The sequence below is a fragment of the Bemisia tabaci genome, chromosome 1 (genome assembly GCF_918797505.1).
Source record: "Bemisia tabaci chromosome 1, PGI_BMITA_v3".
Classification (NCBI taxonomy): Eukaryota; Metazoa; Arthropoda; class Insecta; order Hemiptera; family Aleyrodidae; genus Bemisia; species Bemisia tabaci.
In genome coordinates, this window is record NC_092793.1 from 11,666,830 (window position 1) to 11,692,658 (window position 25,829).

The following is a 25,829-nucleotide window of genomic DNA, read 5'->3' on the forward strand; positions in this document are numbered from 1 at the left end:
CGATACATCGCCAAGCTCGCCACGCCACTGTTTGCAGGGACTTGAAAAGAGAGGGTACCGCCGCGCCGGCGAACCGTCGTCAACGCTGAGGTCGCCCTGCCTTCTCCCATCAATTACTGGGCCCATGCAGATTGACCTTACAATTAGTACAGGGTATATCATTACCATTACTGCCTCCCGTTCGGTTTTATGCCCTCTGAAAGTAAAAGGTAGCCGGCTTCGGCACGTTAACGAGCCGTGACGTCACTCGCTGGGCTCACGCTCGCCGCGGACGTCGACGTCACTCGCCGAACGTGAGTCCACCGCGTTGTTGCCAGATTGTGCTTAAAATTCGGCACATTTCCCCCACTTAACTCAATGTAAACTTTTAGTGTCTTTTCACACAATCTGGCAACATTGGTCCACCGGACCCGGTGGCTCTCGAGCTCCCAATTGAATACCTGCACCGAAAAAGGCATACTTACCATGATTTCAGGTCCATCATATTCAGGTAATGTTGATTTTAATATGGTGCTTATTTCATTCTCTGTCATGTGTATGTTCGTAACTAAAATCATCTTGCGACGGGGGGGGGAGGAGGGAGGCTTATTCTCCCTTCACAGATTTCTACTGAGATTGTGCGGCAACAAACTATAACAACTTTTCTGGAAGGGGGGGGGGGCGGCCTTTAGAGGTTAGACTTCCCGACCCCCTTGACTCCGTCCATGTGTGCGAATGCATACACAAATCAATAAAGAAGGATATCGGACTGTTCGCGAAAATGGATCTATTTGCCAAAATATGATAATTAAGGGACTTGGAGGGCAAGGGATAAAAGTGTAATTTTTGCAATTTCGAGAAATAGGTACTGACTTAGAAAAAATCGTTTTGAAATATTAAGAAAACGAGAAAGTAAAAATAAAGAAGTGTTGCCAATCGTGAATTTTGTCATAGGTCTACCATAATCGGATAAAATGCGCAAAATACCACATGACCTCAGTGTGTGCTCTAGTGTTGACATCGTAACCAACAGCTGATATCAAAGTCTGACATAGGAGAAGCCTAGATCCTAACCTTCCTTTCAGAGTATTTTTCTTCCACTGTGACGAGACTACGTGACAGATGTAGGTACCATGCATTAATAACTGCACTACATTTATTATTGCAAGTGACAGTGATCAATTTTCATTCAGAACTTTTGTTTCATTTTAAGAGAAATGCAAGTCAAACCGGTTAGTGGAAACAAAACTGTGTTGAGTGAGCTACTGCGTGATTAGCCGTAAGTTGAACGCTTTAATTTTTTATACGCATAAACATGTTGCTTCACAGCACTAAAAAAGAATTCAACGAAGGGAAAATTAAGAGGCTTAAGGCACCGTTTTAAAATGCCTTCTGTCTACACAATCGAGTGCCACTTACAATTTATTAATAAACAATTAATATTATAGAATTCTAAGTTGGACTGTACTTTTGAAATTCTGTGTATGTAAATTGCAATGACTCTCCGAAGATCCCACTTTGCGGAGAGAAAAGGTAACATTGTCTCTTTTCCACAAACTTTGAAAAGGCTTTGTTATTAATTTCGGAGAGTTTAGTCCATGAAATGCGGGAGGGTAACGTTTACATGAAATTATGCCTGCTCGACAGAAATCCGTGTTGCATATGTCACAGGCAATTAGCAATCGCCGGCAATTTGCAAGCCAGAGGTGAAATAATATAGAAAATCATATGATTCAAAAATAAAATAACAAGATTAGAATGCTGATTATGTTGCCGTAGACACTGTTCCATCCTTGAAAACATGGCAGAAATATGCGCACTCAGGAGAGCGTACAGTGAACTCCGTGACATTAGTCGGGTTAAGATCGGACAGGCAACTAAACTAACATCGTGACAAAGAGTATAGTATCACAAAAAATGAAGGCGCTTCAAGCCGAGCTCATACTTTTGAAAGCCATAACGCTTAAAAATTGCAATATGCCGATGCGCAATATTGCGATTCATTGGAACAACATGTGAACTGCTTGCAAATTGCCGGCGATTGCTAATTGCCTGCGACACATATAAGAAGATAAATGAAGACGCACAGTCTTTCCACGACGCGATAAAAATCAGACAATGAGTAAAAAATACCTTGTAAAGTAAGCAACTATGCATGCATGACAGTAGGTAGTATTACGCCTACACTCATATTTGAAGGCGAATTATCCGGATCATTCGTTTTCTATCGTTTCCGATCTTTAATCAAAACGAAGTAGCGCTACTGAGTACTGGCAATAGAGAATCCATTTTTAAAAAGTTAAATTTTCTTGTCTTATGAAATATCTGTTACTCTAATTTTAATTGATTAAAAACCAAGTACTTTTGGTTGGTCTGAATGGAATAAACTCAAAGTAACCATTAAAACGGCGATTTTCACCTGTGCTGACGAGGCGCGAATTGAAAACACTCCGTAACATGTTTTCTTCTAGATTTTGCATAGAAAATGAGTTTCATTACGCCGGGTATTTTTACTGGTTTGATGGCAAAAACACAAAAGAGGAGCTTGGAGGACAAAGCGCGGAAGTGCATATTTTGAAAATATTGAAATATTAATAAAATCATGTAAAACAAGTCTTAATGCATAATCTAAAAAAATTCGCTCCCAAATTCCAATTTTGAAGCATGGAAAAGTGAGTTTGAACTTTCTTTCTGCCAAAAGGATCCATGTAATTTCGGAACCTCCAACACGTATTTCTCGAAATAGCAAAAACTGCACTTATGTGCCTTGTCCCCTAAGCCCCTTAAAGGACCTTACCTCTCGTAGCGTGAATTGCTTTCTGCGTATTTACATACGCACGACTATTCTGCCGTGCTAAGGAAGAACGCCGTATAAACATTCCAGAGTTGCCAAATTTCCCATGATACAACATGTATTTTTGACAAAATTCATGCATGATTTTCCTTAAAATTCTCAGATATTTTCGATTAAATTGCGTACAAAATAGTCTGAAAAATTGGGAGGAAAATATTCATAAGTTTACAAAAACATTTGCATTGTATGAAAGGAAATTTGGCAACGTCTGAAGGTTCATACGGCGTTTTTCCTTAGCACGGCAGTATGGTGAAGAAGAAATTTAAAACATAGCCTACTCATTCACGCTTTATCTAGAGTCCCTTTATACCCAGAGTTAAGACAACTCGATTATCAGCTGACTGGCAGCCGGCCTTGGCTGGCCATGGAGGCCGAAACGAGTGCACCCAAACGAACGATATTGAGGGATAAGGATCAGGAATCCTGCGATGTCTGTCACACAAAAACAACAACATCAACAAATTGATCAATTAAAAAGAAGATGGGATTGGTTTGTGGATAATTTCTTAATCTATTTTCATTTTAGACCGATGGAAACAACAATTTACTCTTGATAAACCACAATTAGGTAATATTTTCATTATTCTTGTTCACATTCGAGGTACCGCCATCTTGGTGCACTCGTTTCGGCCTCCATGAGCGAGAACCAATCAGAATTGGATTTTTTTTTAGGCTACTTTCAGCCCAACCAAAAGTGAGTTGTCTTAACTCTGGGTATAAAGGGACTCTAGCTTTATCTAATTATGCCCTAATTTCAGGCCGAATCTGCCGTCTGTTGATAATTTTCAGAGTCTTCCCTTCCCCTCTCCCTTGGATTTGAGCTTTAACTTAAGCTGTAAACTATAACGCTAACTGTGTTATCCGAACTTGCTCGTTGGCAGGATATTTTTCACCCGCCACGCACCGTGCACCGGCACCAAAAACATTTGCGTAGGTCAAGAACTCGCTGCAACAGCGCAAAGAACCGCGCACTAAACATATTTAATGAGCCGCACATTCTCCGCCCACCTTAAACGTAAGTATCTTCATTCACACCGAGGCTTTTTAATCGTTTATTGTTTGCGGAGAACATTAAAATGTAAAATAATGAGACTGCTTTTAAATTAGTTCGGTAACAATCCCATGATGGCGTCGAGACGATTCGAGCACTGGCCCCACCCAAAATCACGATGACATTCTTTCGCATAGAGCAGGTGTTGGAGGTCCCCCGCAGTGAGGCTGTCAATTAGTTTTGAGTGATGATTTTTGAGAAGGCTCATTCAAACAAGCGATTAAAACCTGTGGATGTGCCTGATTAATGTCTCACTGTCCTCTCTGCCAGTCTTCACACGTTTTTTCGAGATATTTACTTTTACGTACATAAAAGGAGGTAACATACTAATTGAACGTATTTATGGTAAAAAGAACTATGTCTTACGCAAATCGTATGCACATAGATCATTTTAGCATGAAAGCGGCCAATTGTAAGTCGCTCAGAAATTGTGGCAAAATTTCAAACAGAAGTATTTCAAGGGTTGGAGCAAGAAGAATGATTAGAGGCAACTCCATCGAGGACTTTAGATAGAAGTGCTGGGTGCAAAAAGGGCATTTCTCAGTTGCAGTATCTCAAAATCTTCGCTAATGTTCCATCAATTATTATGATTAAAGCAGACGTAAGTAATTCGTTGTAACATTTACTGAGTATCCCTCATAATTTTACAATGCTGAAAACGTAAAATTTCAGAAAATTTATCTAATAGTTATCATTCTAAAATAAAAATTAGCATGGGAAATTCTGCATTGCGCAACCGAGAAATGCCCTTTCTGCCCCCAACGCCTCGATACTGCCGTGCTAAGGAAGAAGGCCGTGTGAACATTCGAGAGTTGCCAAATTTCCCTCGATAAAATGTTTATTTTTGGGGAGAGCAATGACTATTTCTCCTTGGAATTTTCAGAAACTCTAAGTGAAATCGCGAACAAAAGTATCTGAAAAATTGGAAGAAAAATGTTCACAAATTTTCCTGCAGATTCGTGATTTACTGTATGAAATGTGGCAGGTTTAAGGCGCCTTAAGGTTCATACGGCGTTTTTCCCTGGGACGGCAGAATATCGTCCATAGGCTGACACCCCACAGGAGTGGCGCGATGCGGCGCCATGTTAGGAGGCGCGGAGGCTGCCATGCCGAAACTGGTGTTACGCATGACGCACCACCACTCAAAAGCGGGCGCGACCACGAGTAAACAGTTAAATGAGAGTTTACGCACCTTTCGCCACGGAGCAGCGCGCGCCCGGCGCGCCGCGTCGTCGCGTCGTCGTCGTGACCAGACCACTCGTGCGTACTATCCGCTTGCCACATCGAATAAATCCCCAATTTCACTTCCAGGGTGTCTACTAAAACAGGCTGACCAAATCAGTATTTTTTCAGGACATTTAAAAAAATTCAGTACCTCCTCAACAGAGAATTCAGTACTTTTACAGTACCCAAATTGACGAAATTCGAAAAGTGTCAAAAATTTGAATGTCTCGCTCAAATTGCGACAAAAATAACCCCCCCCCCACCCAAAAAAAAAAAAAATGAATAAAATTCCGGACCTTCTTGTGGAATTTCTGCACTTTTTCAGTACTTTCGGACCGGCCTTAAAAAATCCGTGCTATTTCCAGACTTTCCGAAAATTCCACACTTGTAGACACCCTGACAGGGTGTCTACTAAAACAGGCTGACCAAAAATCAGTACTTTTTCAGCATATTTCCAAAAAACTCGGTACCTCCTCCACGGAATGATTCAGTTTTACAGTACCTCCAACTAACGATTTTCGAAAAACGTCAAAAATTTGAATTTCTCGCTAAAATTGCGACAAAAATGACTCCCTCCAAAAAATGAATAAAATTCCGGACCTTCTTGCGGAATTTCCGCACTTCTTCAGTACTTCCGGACCGGCCTTGAAAAATCCGTACTATTTCCGGACTCTCCGAAAATTCCCGACTTGTAGACACCTTATTTTAACGGAGTTATGAACCCCTAAAGTTTCCATGTTATGTCCGACCTCTCCCATGGACTCCATCCACTGTGCGAAGTGGCAGGACACGGCTGATGATGGTCGTACGCGCTCGCGGCATCCTGTCCGTTTGTCGCTCACTATGTATTTATTTAGGAAGTTATTTCGCTCAAATTGAGCTGTTGGAGTTGAAATTTTCCGCGCGTGGAGGTTGTCGTCTGGCCGACGACGGCGACGGGGCGTGGTGACTGTCTCCTCCTTTATTCAGGCGCGAGTCCTTCGTCTTCTTCTTCTTTCTCTCGGCTCGTTGTCGCCGGCCGCGGCCGAGGAAAATGACAGCCGGAAAAAGTGGAAAGTCCTGATTATGCTCCGAAGCGGAAGCCGGCCGCCACGCGCGGAAAATTCTCAATTATGCCCGCGCGCTGTGATTGAGCGCCGGAATTAATAACCACTTGCTCACAACGTGCATATTCGGATTATGACCGATGCAACGGCCTAGACTTGGTTGCCAAGTCGTCTCAGCTAAACGTCTTCGCTGTTTACCTCGACAGCATATAGCTGAGCATTGAGAGCTCACGCTTCGCGTCATCGCGCCTTCAATTTTTCGGATGCAGCACGGTCGTCCATCCAGTACGAATAGTTGTATCTCTGCGCCGTCGTGAACGCGCATCCTTTCCATTCCTCTATGTCCATATTGTGTTTGTTTGCGTTTGTCTTATTCGTAATGGTGCTTCAAGCAGTAAGTGAGCGGTGCGTATGTCTAAAAATCGAACCGACCATCGCTTCTAAGGGAGTTACACATACCGAATGAAGGAAAAGTATGATAAAGTGCCTGTATGTCATCAAAACGTTGAAAATTTCACAGAAAAGTGTTTACGCTTCAGAAAGTAGTTCTTGGACATTTGTTCGCAACTTTCATGCGCAGAGGCACTGTGTTTTACTCCTAAGTCTCTCTTTTTCCGTTCATTTAAGAAATTTTCCGCCTTTATACTCGGTTGTAATTTTTTTCTCTTCTTATTTTGCTATCTGTCTTTCGTGTTGCGTTTTCGGCGCGCCAAGGGGGCGTATCTGTCAATGGTAGGTTGGCCATATGGTCAGTCCGGGCCTGGGTTATTGAAGGAAAAGGGCAATAACTCCATGATACAGTTCCCAAACTACCAATATTTTTAATTCTTCCTCTTGCAGATTCGTTCGTTATTCGAGGCAATTCATTGAAACGATGAGCACGGTTAACTATGATCTAGAACGTATGGAGCCCTCGTCGAACTATGCAGAGTTGCTCGAAACTTTCAAGCACGCAAAATGTCCCGTCGTTCGAAAAATACAAGGCCAAATCCGTAAAGCAGAGCGCCGGAATCAGATTTACACCAACATTCTCCTGGCTTATTCTCAGCCAAATAAACACAGGTAAGCATACACATGGCCGTGGTGGCATGTGCCCCACCCTTCGGTCCAAAAAAGGGGGAGACAGAAGGAAAAAATGAGGAAAGGGAGAAAAAGAGGGACGAAAAAATGTGCTCCTAAAAATTTACTGGGATGTTTCAAGACAGCGTTACTACCAATGTTTACTAAACCGACGGTTACTCAGTACCGTAGAAATGTACAGTCCATACACTAAAATGAAATTACTCCAAAGGAGGTATTTTTCGGTAAGCAACTTTCAAATAATGCACTATTTGTATGCTAAAACTGCTTAAAATTCAATCAATGATGGGCTTTTTTGTTAAAGTTTTTCGGGGGTGGAATATTTTAACTTCAATTCAATCGTTACATAATGTGAGGGGCTTTGAGAACAAGGCGCATAAGTGCAGTTATTGTTACTTCGAGAAATACGTGTTTGAAGTTTCGATATTTCATGGATCCTAATGGCGAAAAGAAAGTTCAAACTGACTTTTTGACGCTTGAAAATTAGAATTAGGGAGCGAATTTTTCACAGTATATACATTAAGACTAGTTTTACTTGAAACCATTAATTAATATCTCAATTTTTCAAAAACTGCACTTATGCGCCCTCTCCTCCACCTCCAAGCCCTCTTATATGAGCTTCGCAGAAGTTGAAATATTAGTATCACATCTGCCGTGATAGCAAAGAGAGCCGTAAGTGCAAAATTTTCGAAATCGAGTTTTCTTCAAAGTTCGTCTAAACTCTTTTAGATGAAATTACTGAGACAGCTAAAACAGCAAAAATTCATCCTAATTTAATGAAAACGAGACGTATGTAAAAGCCGTAAGTGCACAAAAAATGACACAGTTTTTTTTTCAAGACAGCCGTAGATGTATGAGAGCCAATGAAAATAGTGCTTTCCGATAAAGTGCCGCCCTCTTCTGCCAATTTCTAACCTGCAAATGTGTGTGTTGTGCGTCCAAAATGCAACCACGAAAGCATGCAGAAGACAGCACCTGCGGTTGTCTTGCCTAACAATAACCTAGCATGAAAATGAAAAATACCCTTTTTATGTAATGGAAATAAAATCAGTCGATTTTTAATCATCCATACGATTTCTAGGAGTCTTCCGGACGATTAGTGACAATTTGACAAAGAACGGAGGCTTCTTTCAATAAAATGATCTTGTCAGAAGCCTCTGAGCCCGTTTTCTCAAAACTTCATTTTTGCACTTACGGCTCCCTTCGCTATCACGGCAGACATCTTCCAGCTCACAAGGACTAGCTTTACCGGAACATTACTTCTGTTAAAGCCGATCCGCTTCACAATGAAATTACAGTTTGACAAACCTACTGTGTAGATTGCTCAACACGTTATCCACCAAAGCATCCATGTTGTAATCATTGATTGTTTCAGCGGGAGGAGAATGAGCTGTGCCGCACTCGGTGGACTACTCCTCGTCGTGCTGGTCGTTGCGTTTTGTGTCGGTGTCCAAATTGGAGTCAAAATGACCCGACCAAAACCACCTCCCTCCATTTACAACACTTTATTCGGCGTCAAACCTCAAAGGAGCCGCATTTTTTGAACAACGGAAAATGCTAGAAACTTTCCTGCTCCCTTGAGTTTGCACCGCCCATGACTCCTCCGTGATTTTACCGCGAGGTTCAATTTAGAGGACGACGGTGATATACGCTTGGTAGACGTGGCCCTGTATCTACCAAGAGCGTCATGCAAATCTTCAAAGCACTTTGGATGTATTTTTCATAGATTTTTCCTGACAATTTGACTAATTTGTATGTAAGTATGAACAATTTTGAGTGAAAAAAACGTGGCTCATCCTCGAGAAATCCATCAACCTGGCGGTCAATATAATCCTCTGAGACAAAGGATTAATTATGTACTTTTAAGTATGACTCCCAAAACTTGCATCGATGAAGGAAATGGTGTTTGTCTCTGGGTGTGGTACAGACCTAACTGTAACGGTAACAAAAGCATCATTCAAGTCTTTAAGACATGAGTTGTGGATGTTTTTCTACGATTTACGCGTGAACATAATACATTTATACGAAATCAACAGATTTTTCATAGTTACACTGCACATGAACAATGGATCATTCGTAGTCTCTTAACAAGCGAAAATATGAGGTTTTAAGATTGATCGTTTTAAAATAGAAAGATGAGTTACAATTGACTGTCATAAACTCATGTTTCGTTTCTGTCTATTGATTATTTTGACTATTTTCTTTTAGAAAAAATTGGTTCACCTCCTTTTTTAAGTCATAGTCCTAAATTTTATCAACATTATGATCTCGACCGGCTAGATTAAGAAACAATAATAATTTTTCTAGTTATTTTTCGTAGTTTTTGATTCGAGTGGCGTTTAAGTGATGCAGTGCATAATGCCTACTCTTGCTTAGTTTTGTTTTGTTTTTCTTTCTTCTTTGAATTATTTACTTCACATGGTGGCTCTTTTCATCAAGAACATTAATACACCTGTTATTTTCGATTTTTCTTATCTTCAATAAATAATCTTTCGTTTTTCGAAGTCTTTTAATTAAATGTATATTCATTTAAAACTTTTAGAAGAGGAACGGGGACTAAGGGGAGGTATATAATCTTCATTATAGTACTTTAATATTCTTTATGATAATTTTTCCGCGGTTTGATCAAAATGCTGATCCAAACGATTCATTAAGATCAGGGTGGAATTCCGCTCATTGCCCGTTAGGGTAACACTACCAGTGGCGTGGCGTGTTCTGCAATGTATCGATTGTTACGCGAATTAAACCTATGGAAAAGGATCGATAATCAGGGTGTTCGCAGCGAACACCTTAATAATCGATTTTCTATCATAGGTTTAAATGGCATAACAATCGATACATCGCAAATCACGCCACGCCACTGAACACTACACATCTGAGTGCTCCTAAACATATTCATGTCGGTGTAACGTGAATTCGTGTACACAAACAAACCTGAAGAAACGCACGCATGATCCCGATATATCCGAAAATATGTAAGGCGAGACATCAAAGACGATATCCACCAAAAAATTTCAAAAACTCTGTTATCGATTCAATGAAAGGTCGTGGAGTGAGATTAATATGTGTTTTTCAAATAGATAACTTTGTGCGCAGCCAGGTAATTATATTGTCTACGCAGCAAAATTGAAGGAAAATTTTAGACGGACGATACCAACCAATAGTTCAACTAAGTCGTTGATCATGCAGTAAAACTGATAAAGCGCTATAAATGTGTGTTTTGGACAGATATACTATCAGCGCTACCCGGTATATTTGTTGCCTAAGCAGGCAAATTGAAGGAGAACATCAGAACCGACAGTGCTTACTGCGGTGTCAACCATATACGTATACATTAAAATACTTGTCAAAATCAACTTTACACTGATTTTTTGAGAAATGAGGAGGTTATCACCGAAAAACTGCCTCAACAAGTCAAAAAAAACTTTTGATCAGAGAAAATGTACCTGTGTAAGTTCAATTTTTTTCTTCGCCGGAAATTGAGGTTTTAGCAAAACTCTTTTCAGGACCTCCGACACGATGAAAAGGTGCATCGTTATAATTTCCTCTATCTCCCTGTTGCATTTCTTGAGCATTATACACGATTTCTTCGTCTCCTCGAACATTAGGTAGAAAGGACTTGTGCCTCTTTTCGTGCGAGCCATTCAACCTGCGCACCTCATCTCCCAACCAGTCGAGTTTCTCGTCGTCTGAATAAGTCAATGTCAGTGGCGTGGCGTGCTCTGCGACATATCGATTGATCTGCCATTTTAACCCACGAAAAGAATCTATTAACAGGATGTCTGCAACGGACACCTCAATAATCGATTCTGTACCGTAGCTTTAAATGGGGAAATATCGATAATCAATTATTAGCGCCTCGCTACTGGTCAATGTTCAAACCTAAGAGGTGCAATTTCGATAAATGGACATGTTGCATGTGTGAGGGATTTGCGATTTGGCCATGGATTCTTACGTAAAAGTTCGCGAGAAACACGATGGTGCCACTGGTTTGCTCTGAAATCAACTCCCAAGCTCAAAAAAAGCTCTCAAAGTGAGGCCAAAATGGAAGGGATATCCCACCCTACCCTGAGAGTCCACCTCTACATCAAAACAAACTCTCCATGCAAAGATAGGGAGCAAATACATTAGCAGTGATGCCGTATTTTCAGTTTTGGAGTCCCCAAATAAAGTGGCAACCCTGCTACTGTATTTGCTCCCTATCTTTGCATGGAGAGTTTGTTTTGATGTAGAGGTGGACTCTCAGGGTAGGGTGGGATATTCCCTCCATTTTAGCCTCACTTTGAGAGCTTTTTTTGAGCTTGGAAGATGATTTCAGAGAAAACCAGTGGCAGCATCGTGTTTCTCGCAAACTTTTACATAAGAATCAATGGTCAAATCGCAAAACCCTCACACAGGCAACATCTCCATTCTGAGATCCATAGGAATGCTAGTGTTCTAGAGCTCATCAGATCATGGGCATGTTCAGTTTCATCGGCCAGCGATTTGGCTAGCAGCGCAACGGCCAGAGTCCGTCTCAAGTTATTGCTTAAAACATACAGCCGTACGTGCCTCGTTGATTTACCGACAGGGTTGTCGGATTCCTCGTTAAATCTGCAACTCCGCGTGCGAACATGGACAGGACGCTGAAAATGCGGCAACGTGGCGCCTTTAAAGCGCATCCCGAGCCGCAGCCTGGAATCGAATGTTTATAAAATAAATTCACATGTCCTCAGAAACGTCGGAGACATTCAGACGCACGTCGTCAGACACGAAGACGATCCCAGACTCACGAATGATCCATACACGGCGTGAATATTGAAACTTGTCATTATCACTTAGCCCTGCCTCGAGGAGGTTCCTGCATTCGTGAGTCTTGATGCCCCTCGCACCGATGTTGCCACGCGGGGCGTATCTTCAGTAGAGTACCTATATTGAGAGAGTATGACCACTGGTGTTAGCACCTCTGATTGGCTCAGCCATCTTAGGCTGAATGGAGCCCTCAGGACCCAAAATTGGCGGACACCATAAATAAATGTAATGAAAAATGACTCAAAATGTAGTTTTCTTTGCTTATCGTAACGAGAAATTTACCCAAATGCACTATTGCGACTTCTTTACATGTTCTTAAGGCTAATCGTGTGCAATTTTTGAGAAACATTATCTTAGATGTAGTAAGGTTGGCAGCAAGTGCGGTTGGTGATAACCGTCAAAAGTTGGCAGTGACCCCCCTCCCATACACAAAAACCAAAACAAAGCACCGCCATTTTTGGGTCCTAAGCCCCTCCATGGGGCCCGGTGGCCATACTCTCTCGATATAGGTACTCTAATCTTCGGTGCCCACTAGAAATATCCAGTAGGAAATTTTCCTCGTGACTTTTGGCGGAGTTCTGCCGGCATCTCAAGAAGAGAGCGTATCCGCAATGTAAAAGAGCGCGAGATAATGGGTGTGGAGAATGACACCGTGCACGATATCAGGTCGAAGCAGTTGGTCTGGTATGGTCATGTGCGAAGGATGGCAGACGATCGGTTGCCCGAGCAGGTTTTCGATTGGGTTCCTCCCGGAAGGCGACGCACAGTGTGTCAAAACCCCAATCTAGCTGCTCAAAACCTCTTCACGTCTCTAAATTTGGTCGGATAACCACCAAATTTTGCACAGGCGTTAGTGTAAGCTTGAAGAAGGTTCACCTAAAATTTCAAAACTTAGTCATCAAAATTTTCAAAATGGCGGCCATCTAAAAATCCTGTTTAACTCATGTAAAAATCGTAAAATTTCAACTAAGTTTTAGGCGCCTTTTGTGACCTGATGAACCCCAAAAATTAGTCAAATTGTGTTTTCCGATCCAAAATAAGTCCTGGAGGATGTCTTGGGCTTATGCATTCCACTTCAAAATGGCGAATTTCTCATTTGGCCATCAAAGAAATATGAATTCCATATTATTAAAATGATACGTTTCGGCAACTGTAAGTGACAAGTCAAAGATAATATTTTCAAAAATGTTCGCCTGTAAAGGAAAATTTCGGCGAGCCCCCCCCCCCCCCCCCTCCTTTTCATTTTCCTACGTTTCATAAACCATGTCCGAAACCTTCCCTCATTAGAAATAAATAAGAAAGTCTGTTTCAAATCATACAAGAAACTTGTTAAAAATACGATGCAACTTTGTATTTTATGAGGACCCCCCTCCATGACAGTATAGACAATGGGAAAATCGTGATGAAAGAAAATGAAATTTTAAAAAATTAGTCTGCTCGGGATTTGAACCCCGATCATGCAGGTAAAAACGAAAGAGGCAGTCAACTGAGCCACCATTCGATCTTATCTGATTCGGTGAAAAGCCTCATGATAAGGCTCACTCAAATCAGGGGACCGAGCGCGCGTGGTGAGATGCTGCCTCCGTCTCAATTCACCTGTGACCAGAATGTAAGGGGAGATTGCATGACGCCACATGCACGCTTTTACACTAGGAATCGCCGAAGAAAATGTGCTCTCACTCTCAAGGTCGCGGAAGGTCGCAGTAAAACTAAAGATATTTCAAATCTAGATAGTTTTCTGAACACTCTCATATAAGTTTCATGGTGTTCCGTGTAGTTCCGCGCTTTTGCGGCTCTAATAAAGCCAGGAAAAGTAAACGGTCTTGGGCACTGTTTTCAATGAGCAATTATAAAAATTAAATAATGATTTTGGAGAAATCAACGGTCATATTTCCTTTCTCTGGCCTTTGGCATCTCGTTTCATCCAGGAATGACCCTTTTTCGCCACGAAGTACTCTAAAAAAAGTAATACAGTGGCACCACTCCTGATGGCGAGATTGAGGCTGGACGTTTACCGGCTGCAATCCCTATCATTTTAGCGACCAAAAAATTTATTTTTGTGATAATCATGATAGATACGTAACCAGTGGGTGCCTGTGGACCCACTCTGACCATAAATAACACCATTTGTTGACTTGATATAAGGGGGGTTTTGAGCAGCTAGATTGGGGGTTTGACACACTGTGCGACGGCGTGGACGTCCGGTGAAAGGTTGGCGACAGGGAGTGTAGGAAAAGATCAGGAGGTGCCGATTGCCTGATGATCTCTGGGAGGATAGGGGGCAATGGCGATTGGGCGTCGCAGAGCGCGAGTTTGCGCTATAAAAACGGCTTAATATATGTATGTATGTAAATGTCGTCGAAAAAAACGACAGGTTTGGTGATTGGAAAAAAAATACAAAATACAAAATGTTGTATTGGGCATTTCCACCTGCCACAGGACCTTCACACTGGCTTGGGGAGTCAAAAGATCCTAAGCGACGTCGGCTGAAGAGTGGAATTCACGACCTGGTGAGTAAAAATCTATTTTGAGGAATCTGCTGCTGACGATAATGATATAATTTCGCACCAAATATATAATCGCAAAGTCAAAATGTAAAAAAACTAATGCTACAGGACTTGACTTTTAGTCAACTATTGATAGACCAAAAGTGCTACCAATAATATGTACTTATATGGACACGCCAGAGTGGAGGTAACTACCACGGGAGATAAAGAAGAAGAAAAAACCGAGAGGATCATTGAATTAAAAGAAAAAGGAAAATGAAGAATGGCGTCGGGCCGGGAAGAAAAGAAACTCTCATTTTATAAAGCAACGTCTCCCATATGGATTCCAAGAGTGCAGATTAGTGGCGTGGCGTGCTTTGCGATATACCGAATGATCTCCCATTTAAACCTATGGAGAAGGATCGATAAAGGTGTTGGAAACGCAAACCTTAACAATCGATTCTTTACCATAGCTTCAAGTGGGAAATACCGATACCTAATCGATCATTCACGCTTGGGCACTTGTGAAGATATGCAGTCCCTGATTGATCCCTGTCTCCCCAGCGGGGCGATTATTGAAATGATATCGACTGTATGTCAGCGCTTTGTCGTGTCGCGCCATCGACTAAGCCATTGCTTAGTCGATGGCGCGACACGACAAAGCGCTGACATACAGTCGATATCATTTCAATAATCGCCCCGCAGGTCCGAGAGACCTCGAGGAAGACGTATCAGAGCTGAAATTGACAAAGCGTGGCAGCTGTGATATGGTGAGCGATGGCGTTCGGGGCTCGACTATCAACGTGGACGCGATCGGCGCGGCCTTCCGTTTCCGTCCATTGTCCGACTCAGCGTCCACCTCTCTCTTCGCACCGTTGCCGCTGAGGAAATTTCAATGCCCCCGGCAAATTTTCCAAGTACCGAAAAAAGCCCATTTCTTTATCCGAAGAGGGGTAAAATATTACGGAGCTTCCCCACAAACTTTCGATAGAGGTCACATCAAGATTACCCGGTCGATGTTGATACTCCTCGAAAGGCGGCAACCAGAGGTGGAGCATTATATGGACGTATTTCTGCCAAACGGAACTATGTGCATTGTGACGTGAGCCCTGCAATGCATATATTCTTAAAGGTCTCAGGGCTCATGTCTTAATGCACATAGTTCCGTTTGACAGAAATACGTCCATATATTGAATCGTTCTCAAATGATTGGGCTGAAATTCAGAATTTCAGAGCCTACCGAGTTAGACCCCTCCCTCTCCTGTTACGCACACATTACACTAGATCTCTCCATCCAGGTGCAAATACAGCAGTAGTGGTAAGAGTCTTATTTAAGACTCTTGTTGATCTCTCAGAGTAGAAATTCAAGGTGAACTAACGCTAAAAATATTTTGGTTTTGGCGATAGGTCGTGATTGACGCCAGTAAAAGAGTTAGACAATATGGATTGCATTTTGCAAAAAGGAACCACTAGCATTGCAATGTTGCTAAGATTGTGCACTTTCTTTTGTCTTGGAGGAAAAACCCGATTATCCATTAATAGTTTCTATTTTACTCGCTAAAAACTGTAAATTTAAGACAAAAATTACCATCTAAATTTCATAGTTTTTCACGATTTCCGCAAATTTATTGCAAAAGATGAAGTTGCACAATCTTAGCATCATTGCAATGCTAGTGGTTCCTTTTTGCAAAATGCAATCTAATTGTGGCAACCATAAACTCACATTGCAAATCCGTCATCTTGAAGAATGCGAGTTCAGCACTACGACAAGTGTACAAAAAAATTAACTCTGACAAAGAGCTGATAATTATTTCCCCGGACTTAGGTTTACAATGACCAACTTACTTTTCAATCGAAGCCAATATCCCCTAAAGAGCCTCTTCTGATGCTGCCAGTGAAATGGTTCACCGCAAAAGGGGCTTGGAGCATGGAGGGAAATTTCCCAGGGGGCAACTTGGTCAAATTAACAGGTTAGGTCGGGTTCGTAACTTCGGACTTTAGCGAATCCGCACTTCCCCTTACCAAAGTGCAGATTTCAACCGTTTTTGTGTGTTTCAGTGCTTTTGTATATTACAGTTGCATCTTGAATTGAAGTTATACTATGGCGAAATTGACAACAAAGGCAGGTGCTGATCGCCGGCAAAGGCTAGAGATAACCTTTCGTCCTCAGTCGGAGTTATTTTCCTGGATCCTAGTGTCCATGATGATACGCAGTCTGCCATGAGAAAACGAAGAAAAAACAACCCCTCTACCACCGAAATAGAGATCGGCGCTCACGTGATTTGGAAAATAATCGATTCAATTGAAGGATGGCTCCTTATTTCGACAGGGAAACTTTCGGTGTAGGGACTAAAATTTTTCTTAGTTTGAATAATCGCATCCTTGACGCACTGAACACTTCTTAAAGCAAGCCAGCGGGTTGATTGTTGAAATTGATAGGCAAAGCTACAGACAAAGAAGACATAGGGAGTATGAAACGGTTCTATTTGTTGAAAAGGTTGGTTCCTATAGACTAAGGGAGAAAATGATCGACTAACTGTGGGGTCTCTCGTGGGTTGCCGTCAGTTAGGCTATTACCTATGTAGTATGGTCCCCTTTAAATTTAAAAAAATTATCAATTCGGCGCCCTCCAGGATGGCAGCCAATCCCGTGGGAGCACTCTCGAACCCAGAAAGTGACGCCATAGGTGCTGCTTTCTGGTTGGTCGAGAGTGCTCTCAGTTCGTCTCGACCTCGCTTTTACCTGGATGTGCGTGTAAGTTTTTGCTCTCGATTTTTTCCTTTTTTGGGGGTAATCCGCAAGGATTACCCCCCATCTTTCATCGGTTCGGGTCGGTAATGTCTCTTTTTAGTTAAATTTTGGTCACGCCAAACCAAAGTTTTGTGTTCCTTGTTCATTTTCATCTTTTTTCTTTTTATTTGTGGCATGTGGCCTGAGTCTCGAGCCCGGCGCTCAGCAGTCTTATTCTGTTACCCCACATCGCTTCACCTACCTCCTTTGTCCATTGCAACCACCCTTTTCCTCCAACAGGATCCCTCCATATCCCTTTTGTCTTCTTTGTCCATAACTTTGTCCATCAATTTCAACAATCAGCCTACAGGGCTCGTGAGTTTTTGGATTTTGCTCCATCAAAAAGCACGAATGAAAAGGAATGATTTGAAAGAAATCCCGGAGCCCCGCGCGGCAACTGCGATTGGCCAGCGCCCAGCTCTCGGGAGTCATCCGTCCCGGTATACTTATTGCACATCATTCATTATGCATGAGTTGTTTTCCAGTAAACCGACGTAAACGCGGAGCGTGGCCCGGGTTGCAGCGTCGACGGGAAACCCGGGATTTTCCCCGGGAAATCCTGGGGTTCGCGGGACCACTTGGCGACGCGACATGGGTACGCGGCTGGAGCTGTTCGGTTTTAGCACCTGCATGGATAAGCCCCCCCCCCCCCCCCAAGGCCTTCCGCCATCAGGGCTATATCCCTTTTCAGCGCGTGGCGAGTCGATTGTTGTACATCGTTATCGATTGACCTCGATCGATAGATCCCATTGGCGGATCAAGCAAATTGGCAACATTTTTTTTCTTCATTTAAACCTACGGAAATATATCGATTCTTTTAGGGGCCAGATACTCCGACAAGAATCGATTAATTGGCATAGGTTTCAATGTAGGGAGTCCAGTGTTGCCGCATTTCTGGATCTGCCTCTGATGGATCCGTATCCTGGCAATGCTATTTGGATTGCATTTTGCAAAAAGGAACCACTAGCATTGAAATGTTGCTAAGATTGTGCAACTTCTTTTGTCTTGGAGGAAAAAACCCGATTATCCGTTAATAGTTTCTATTTTACTCGCTAAAAACTGTGAATTTTAAGACAAAAAATAACCATCTAAATTTCATAGTTTTTCACGATTTCCGCAATTTTATTGGAAAGGATGAAGTTGCACAATCTTAGAATCATTGCAATGCTAGTGGTTCCTTTGTGCAAAATGCAATCCATTTATCGATTGAGGACATTCGTAACGATTCAACAGCCAGCTGGCTGATTATGGAATATCGCAGACAAAGCGATAGACAAAGGACACAGGGAGTATGGAGCAATCCTTTTGGTTAAAATGGGTGGTTCCAATGGACCAAGGGAGAAAATGATGGACTGACTATAAGGTCTCTCGTGGATTGCCATTAGTTAGTCCGATATCTACCTTCTTTGTCCATTGCAACCACCCGCTTCCACCAAAAGGATCCCCCATATCTCTTGTCTATCTAGCTTTTGTCTGTCAATTTCAATAATCAGCCCGCGAGCGCGGGTCTTATCTTCATTCCTCGAGCAGCACCGTCCGGGCCCGCGATGCAATGGCGAGGCGTGAATGATCGATTATCGATATCCCCCCATTCGAGGCTGTGGTAAAAATTTTCAAATTTTTCAAAAGGGCCCCAGAAAGTGGGCACGAGGCGGTTCAGCCAATCAGAGGCGACCCGCGAAAGTAGGGGGTGCCACTTGACCGGTAATCACTATTGCGGCTATTAATTTCTCTCGGGTGAAAACTCGGTGGTCGCAAGTTGGAACCTCGATGCCGAGCCCACTCCGCCGGCGGGATCGCATCGGCGCGGGAGGGTGTGAAGTCATCAAGGGGCCATTCAAATTTCCGGGCGCGGAATTAGGCGATGCAATTGAAGATTGACGATGACGCCGCGCCGCCGGGGGCATGCGTCGCCCGTATGACCCGACTCGACGCCGTTCGATAGATCGCACGACGCGACTTGACCAGTGACCCGGCGTGAATTGCGATGTATCGATTGTCATGCCATTTAAACCTATGGTAAAGAATCGATTATTAAGGTGTTCACTGTGAACACCCTGTTTATCGATACTTTTCCATAGGTTTAAATGGCATAACAATCGATACATCGCAAAGCACGCCACGGCACTGCCGGACGTGGACCGAGATCGATCCATCGACCGGGTCGATGAGCGATGAATCGCGAGTGCCCACATGCAGACGCGGAGCCCTCATTGCAGTTAATATACGTGTCATAAGGTCATCCTCTGGCTCATTCATCAGTCCCATTGCGCCTGCGCTCAGCTTCTTCCCCGCGTGGCCAAAAGGCTCCTCTTACTAGATGAACTTCGCTGCCTCCCGCCCGGTGTCCATATACCCTCCTCACGTAGTCACGTTGCAAAAAAATTGGAGTTTTTTTTTAAACGAGCATCTTCATCCGTCGTGCTAAGAAAAAAACGTCAGATGAACCCTCGGGCGGTTCCAAGAAAAATTTGTGCGGTCTGATTCCTATAAAGGACCACGTCCCTGTGTTAAAATAGTGATAAAGACTTCGGTGTAATATTTGAAGTATCGTAATAATCAAAGTGTCTTCATAATCCCGGGAAAAGATTTAAAAAAGGAAAAAAAAAACGAAATTTTTGAAAACAACCGGTAGTGAAATGGACGTTTTTTCTAAAATTAATTTGTCGCAGTCTCATTGATCATAAACGCAATTTTTCGGAATTTTCGATCCCTCTCTCCCTTTTGTAACGCTTTCAACACGTATAATCAAAATGGCGTATAACGCTCTCCTGAACCACCCCCCCCCCCCCCCGAAGCGCAACGTAATTTAGAGACAGCTCTTACGTACTATCGAAAAAGATCAATTCTTGAACCTTCAGCGACAGTGAGTTTAGTTTTAGAGGATCGGTCGCACCGACGAAACAATGCGCCATGGGCGAGGCGAAAGCGGATTCAAAACGACGGACGAACAGTTAAGATTCTCCTATTTCAGCATTTCATTGCAAGTCGGAATATCTCTTTCGATTTTCTCACGCACGTCCTCTATGGGTTCGGGAAAAAAATACACCCCAAGACCTCGCCATCCCGCTTAATTGCGCGTTATTAAGCACAAAGAATTTCATTTAAGACCTAAATTAGAGCGGGGAAACCGCAAGGCGCCCTATTCCGGTGGCGGTGCCACGACTGGCAGGATTATACCGTCTATAAAAAGTGAAAATGGTGTTCAAAATTCAACGTTGACAGGACCATTAGGCCCCGCATGATGATTGCTGGAGAAGACGGCACCAGAGTCACAGAGACAGAAGCGCATTTTTTACGATTATTTATTCGCGCATTGGCGACACATACCCGAGCGCCGACATGAGGGGGACCAAGCGACGAGGGGGGGTGGGAGGGGGAGGGGGACGATAAAAAAGCTTCTAATGGTTACGAACTGGGAGGGACCCCGGTTCCGGTAGTCGGGGCCTCCGTTGCACGTTCCCCAAAATCCCTGGGGATTCGCCGTCGGATAAGTGCGGATACCCGCGTGAGAATTGGCAACACTGGCGAGAGCAATGGCGCGTTTAAATATGATGGATATCGGGAGCAAAACTTATGGTGCAGCAAGGAAGGAGAAAAAAACACCCCTCGCATATTTCTTTATTAATAAGATATTTTATGACTCCTCATACTTAATCGTCTCCAATTTAACAGATCAACCTTTCCTCTTATTTCTTGGCAGTGTAAAGTACTTGGTAGGGAGGGAGACGAAAAGTAGACTCATGCTGTAGTCTGTAGTAGAGGTTACATCTTGCAATAAGGAACCACTATTTCTCGCCCAGTAAAGCACCATACTGGATTCGGCGTATAGAAAGGTGGTTTTGTGGATGGATTAAAAATAGCAATGTAGCTATATCGTATCACCATAGCGGTCTTCGCAAAAGATACCGATGATTTTTCATCGGATTTGTTCAAAAATATTACTTTCTCTACGAATTATTTTGAGGTAGGTCCGTGGATATTACTCTGTCAAAATCACGGAATTTCTTTACAGCATTTTTCAATTTATGATTGGTAAAAGGAGAAGTAATCCATTTTAGATATATATTTTGGTTATGTTTTATTCCTTTGAACTCAATTAAAAACAGACAATAGACATGTATTTTAAAGATCCGGCATGCAATCCTCCTGCAGTGTAAACGCTAATTTCGGAGGTTAGATTCGCCTGATGATGACGGATGATCAAAGAGTTTAACTTTTGGTTTAGTAATCCTTACCTTATTTACAAAAACTCGTTCAGCAAAGTGCTCACCCGAACATTCATGAGGCAACATTTAGCGAATTTCATGCCCAACAACCAGCATTTCAACCGTCATTAGGCACTGACCCCCAAATTTAATTTTTAATTCACTCGTATTTTTTTTTTTTTGCTTTCCTCACTTTTTTTTTTTAATTATTTCATTATTGCTTAGACTCTTAATGTGGAGTCTCTAACATAGACTTAATCGGGTCATAATGTTGAGCAAATGGGCTCCCTTGAGAAAGAAAAGCTCTTTTGAACATTACAACAGGCTGCGTAGGGTAGGAACGTAGAAATGTCTGATACAACAGCCAGCAGTGAGTCACCGACAATGAGACGAGAACTTTTCTGACAGCTTACACTGGTCTAGTGTCTAACTTTCGCCTTCAGTGTAGGCAATCTGCAATACATACAGAGAATTCGTCCATTTCTTCCATGTTCTCGCTGGCACGGCGCGGTGGCGCGTTCAACTGTCGCTCAGGATTTCAACAAGTGATCAATTTGAAAAGGGTACTCCTTTTTCCGTAATGAGTGGAATATGTCCTAATTTAAAAGCTATGTTCATAAATGTGATATGTCAGCGGTAGAGAATAATATATCTCATCAAAACTTTTTATCAGCATCGTAACTTCAAAAGAAGTTTTAGGACTTCATGCACGGTTACTTCTTGACTACTCATATGAAGAAAAACTTGATAATTTTTTTTCATTAGCCCAAAAGATGGTCTTGTTTTTAATTACATCTATGATTAGCTCAGACATTACCAGCTGAATTGAATCAATAAAACAGTATTTACATAAATTTCTCTGCAATTCAAATGACACATAATAAAACAAAAGGCTTTTCTCCTTAAAATGTATGAACGGGTCAGTTAGTCTCACAGTTTATTCCTTTCTATATATGTTTTTTTATTATCTCTCTTCGCAATACTAATAAAAATATCAGTAATTTTATCGGATGAAACATAATATATAAACATTACCTGATACGTTTTAATTGCTCATCAACAATAATTGTGAACTAGCAATACTTACGTATCGCTATTTTTGCTTTTTTTGCGTCTAATTCTCTCACAAGTAACAAAGAGTTGACTTTATAGTTCGCATATAAGGTAAAAATCAATAAAACATTCAGTGTATTTCTCATAATTTATAAATTTTACCATTCATTAACTACGGTATTTATAAGTATAAATATGGTAACATTTTAAATGTTATTATAACAAGTATTTCATTTTTGAGACATGTACTGCACAAAAGTGGTTTCAAAACTAGGAAAATACGCCTAAATATAGTTCCGGTAAATTTCGCGGTTTTACGAGCACACAAGACATCATTTTTTATTATTTTGAATTATCTGCGTGGAACATTCACCATTTTTTGGACTCTAAGCTTAAGATTCCTGTCAATGAGCTGATCAGAATGGAAATTCTAAGGGTTTTTTTACACAGTTGAATGGTGTAAAACGTGGAGCTTTTGGTTCTTTTACTTTAGCTCACAGTCAATTGGACGTGTTTATGCTAAATGGAACCATCTGAGAATGAATTTTAAAAACTAAGTTTGTACAAAGGGTTTGCGTGCTTTAAAGCTCCTTTTGATTTTAGTAATTTGCACATAGTTCCTTTTAGCAGAAATTTGTCCAATTGAAAGAACTGGAAAGGAAGGATTTAAAGCAGAGGCAGCGTAATGCGTAATGAGAAGGAAAGGGTCTCGAGGTCGTTGAGCACTCTTGTAATTACAGTGCGCGTCTTTCATAATCTGTGGTAAACTAAACTCCTATTAGGTCGTTAAACTACTGCAGCTACTACTTAACTTTTTCAGGAACTACTCCTCATCGTGTGATTTACTCTTTCGCTCGAGAATCGTGCGGTTGGTAGCAAGCATTACAGCGACCGAACGATGTTGCCAATTCCATATTTTTTTTTACTTTCTTGTCGAGCATGAAAAAACCAAAAATGACCGTTAAAATTCATTACTAGAATTTCCTGTTTTTGTATGCAAGGTTGGATGGAAAAAAAGGGGTTGAACATATCCTGATCCTCTTATAGAAATACTGGACCTACAAAACAAGACACTTAATTTTTTCCCACTTTTGAAAGCGTATCATTTCTACCTTTTTGGGTTATTATCTTCTCTTTCCCTGAATTTGCCAGGTTTTTCCTGCGCCTCCGAGAACTTTCATCCGAGGATCGCTGGTCAAAAATTACCGTCCTACTTTCAGGAAACCAATACTAAAGTCAATGGATTGACCAAGTGACGATATGCCATAAGCAGATCCAGGCACTTCGAAGGGGAATCGTAAGAGGGCTCCGAGGGGCTACCCCTAGAAAAGCTTCAAAATTTGAAAGTATCCCGAATGTGCAGTTTTAGTCATTTCCGTCATGAATAACTACCAAATATGAGAGTATTTCCTCCTCCTTTCCTTCTTCCTTTCTTTCCATTACTAATTATTTTACTACTACTACTACTACCTTCCCTCTTTCTTTCTTCCCTCATACTTCCTCCTTTTTTTCGGGCCCCCTACCCCCCCCCCCCCCAAATCCTGGATCCGCCTATGCTATGTACAACACAAAAAAAGTCAACCGTAACTTAAGCTAGAACCACTTGCCAATCAGTAAAAAGGTTGAAAATCTTTCGATTTTAGTTTGACAATACAATTAAGGGGCTTAGATGAGAAGGCGCATAATGCAGTTTTTTATATTTCGAGAAATACATGTTTGAAGTTCCGAAATTACAAGGATCCTTATTTCGAATTGACTTTCCGATGCGTTGAAATTGAAATTTAGGAACCAATATTTCACAGAATTTGCATTACGACTTCTTTTACTTGAAATCACAGGTATCTCAAATAATCGCACTTATGCGCCTCGTCCTCGAAGCCCCTCAATTTCGCATTGACTAGTCGGCGATGCTGCTCGTAGTTTTTCTGCATGGGTTTTACGGTAAACACAAATCGAATATTTTGTTTCGAAAAAAGGAAAGTTTTGGCTCTGAATGCGATTCATTTTTCATCGCATGAAAGAGTTTCCACAGGATTCGTGCCAATTTTTTTCCGGGCAATTTGGCCGCAAGGAAGCGGGAATGATGGGCCCGGTGGGGCGGTTTGGTGGACGGAGAGGCGGGCACACGACATCGGGGATCGGATTGGCACGGGCGTTTGATCGGGCGGGGGCCGGGGGCACCGGGGGGCCCCCGGGGGGAGGGGAAGGGGGCCGGCACCCGCACAATTATCGCGGATTTATTGACTACTTTGCTTTTGTTTAATCACAGAGCAGGCCCTCCTGGCAACGATAATCATCGGCTCCAATTGATTCCCGGTGTCCGATGCATCCGTGCATCCTACTACCGGACAAAAAAGAAACGCCGTATCGCCAATCTCACGTTGTCAAATTGCCTCGAATAACACGTTTTTTTTTTTTTTTTTTTTAAAAAAAAAAATGCGTAACGATTACTTTATAGAAATCGCATATCGCGTTATAAACACTGAAAAAAAAAAACTCCGGCCGTGGGAGCCGCAATTGCGGGCTATATAGACATACCGTCCGTTCCGGGCTCAAAGGCCGACAATTCCGGCTGCTGGAGGCGTAGCTTCGATTGCTCCGGGTTCAGAGGCCGAAGCTACGGCTCCAGCAGCCGGAATTTTCGGCCTTTGAGCCCGGAACGGACAGTATGTCTATATAGCCCGTAATTGTGGCTCCCACGACCGGAGTTTTTTTTTTTTCCAGTGAAACAATTTTTAAATAAAGAAATAAAAGGCAAACAAGTACACGTATTGTTGTTGATGGCAGTTCATTTTCTCGTACGCATTTCCGGAAATCCCATCGCCAGCGAGAAAATGTTTATGAAAACGCGGGAATAATTACACAAACAACGTATATCATAATGCGTAGACATGGGCAGAAATAGGGGGGGGGGGGGCTCCCCACAATTCTGCACGGCCCCTTCAAAAAAATGTCGAGGACCCAGGCTACTAAATAGTCTTGAGGTAAAAAGCATAGGGAATGTAATAAAACCCAACAAAGTTGTGTTTTGAATGAACTAAAACCCACTGTAAGTTACAATATTGGTAAAACAGGATGGCAAAAATTCTGGCATCATCTGTAATATTTAAGTCCATTTAATTGGCCATTGAGAATGGCTTAAAAAATGCTCCAGGGACGTTCAAATTTTCAAAAATTTTCCCCGGACTCCCCTCTGCAGCTGAAAGAATCCCCCCCATCCCCTTAGCGAAAGTTCTATATCCCCCTGTGCCCCCTATCACAGAAAAT

At 42.2% G+C, this 25,829-nt stretch overlaps 2 protein-coding genes across 4 annotated transcripts in view; one reads left to right on the forward strand and one right to left on the reverse strand.

Moving 5' to 3' along the window:
- MESR6 (misexpression suppressor of ras 6) overlaps positions 1-25,829 on the reverse strand; it is a 660,344-nt gene that overhangs the window by 430,344 nt on the left and 204,171 nt on the right. The gene's annotated exons all lie outside the window — the stretch shown is intronic.
- Positions 408-10,510, forward strand: LOC109038626 (uncharacterized). Of its 2 annotated transcripts, none has more exons than XM_072296152.1 (4): positions 408-1,258; positions 3,592-3,848; positions 6,995-7,216; positions 8,610-10,510. In XM_072296152.1, the coding sequence occupies exons 3-4, from the start codon at positions 7,029-7,031 to the stop codon at positions 8,776-8,778; spliced, it is 357 nt and encodes a 118-aa protein (XP_072152253.1). In that variant the 5' UTR covers positions 408-1,258; positions 3,592-3,848; positions 6,995-7,028; the 3' UTR covers positions 8,779-10,510. The 2 variants fall into 2 exon arrangements, with proteins under 2 accessions (XP_072152253.1, XP_072152243.1); XM_072296142.1 differs by having other exon boundaries at positions 3,623-3,848.

Excerpts from the sequence above, each read along its gene's own strand:
- LOC109038626 (XM_072296152.1), top strand. The coding sequence starts at position 7,029 with ATGAGCACGGTTAACTATGATCTAGAACGTATGGAGCCCTCGTCGAAC. Across the intron at positions 7,217-8,609 it reads TCTCAGCCAAATAAACACAG|CGGGAGGAGAATGAGCTGTG; the intron begins GTAAGCATACAC and ends TGATTGTTTCAG.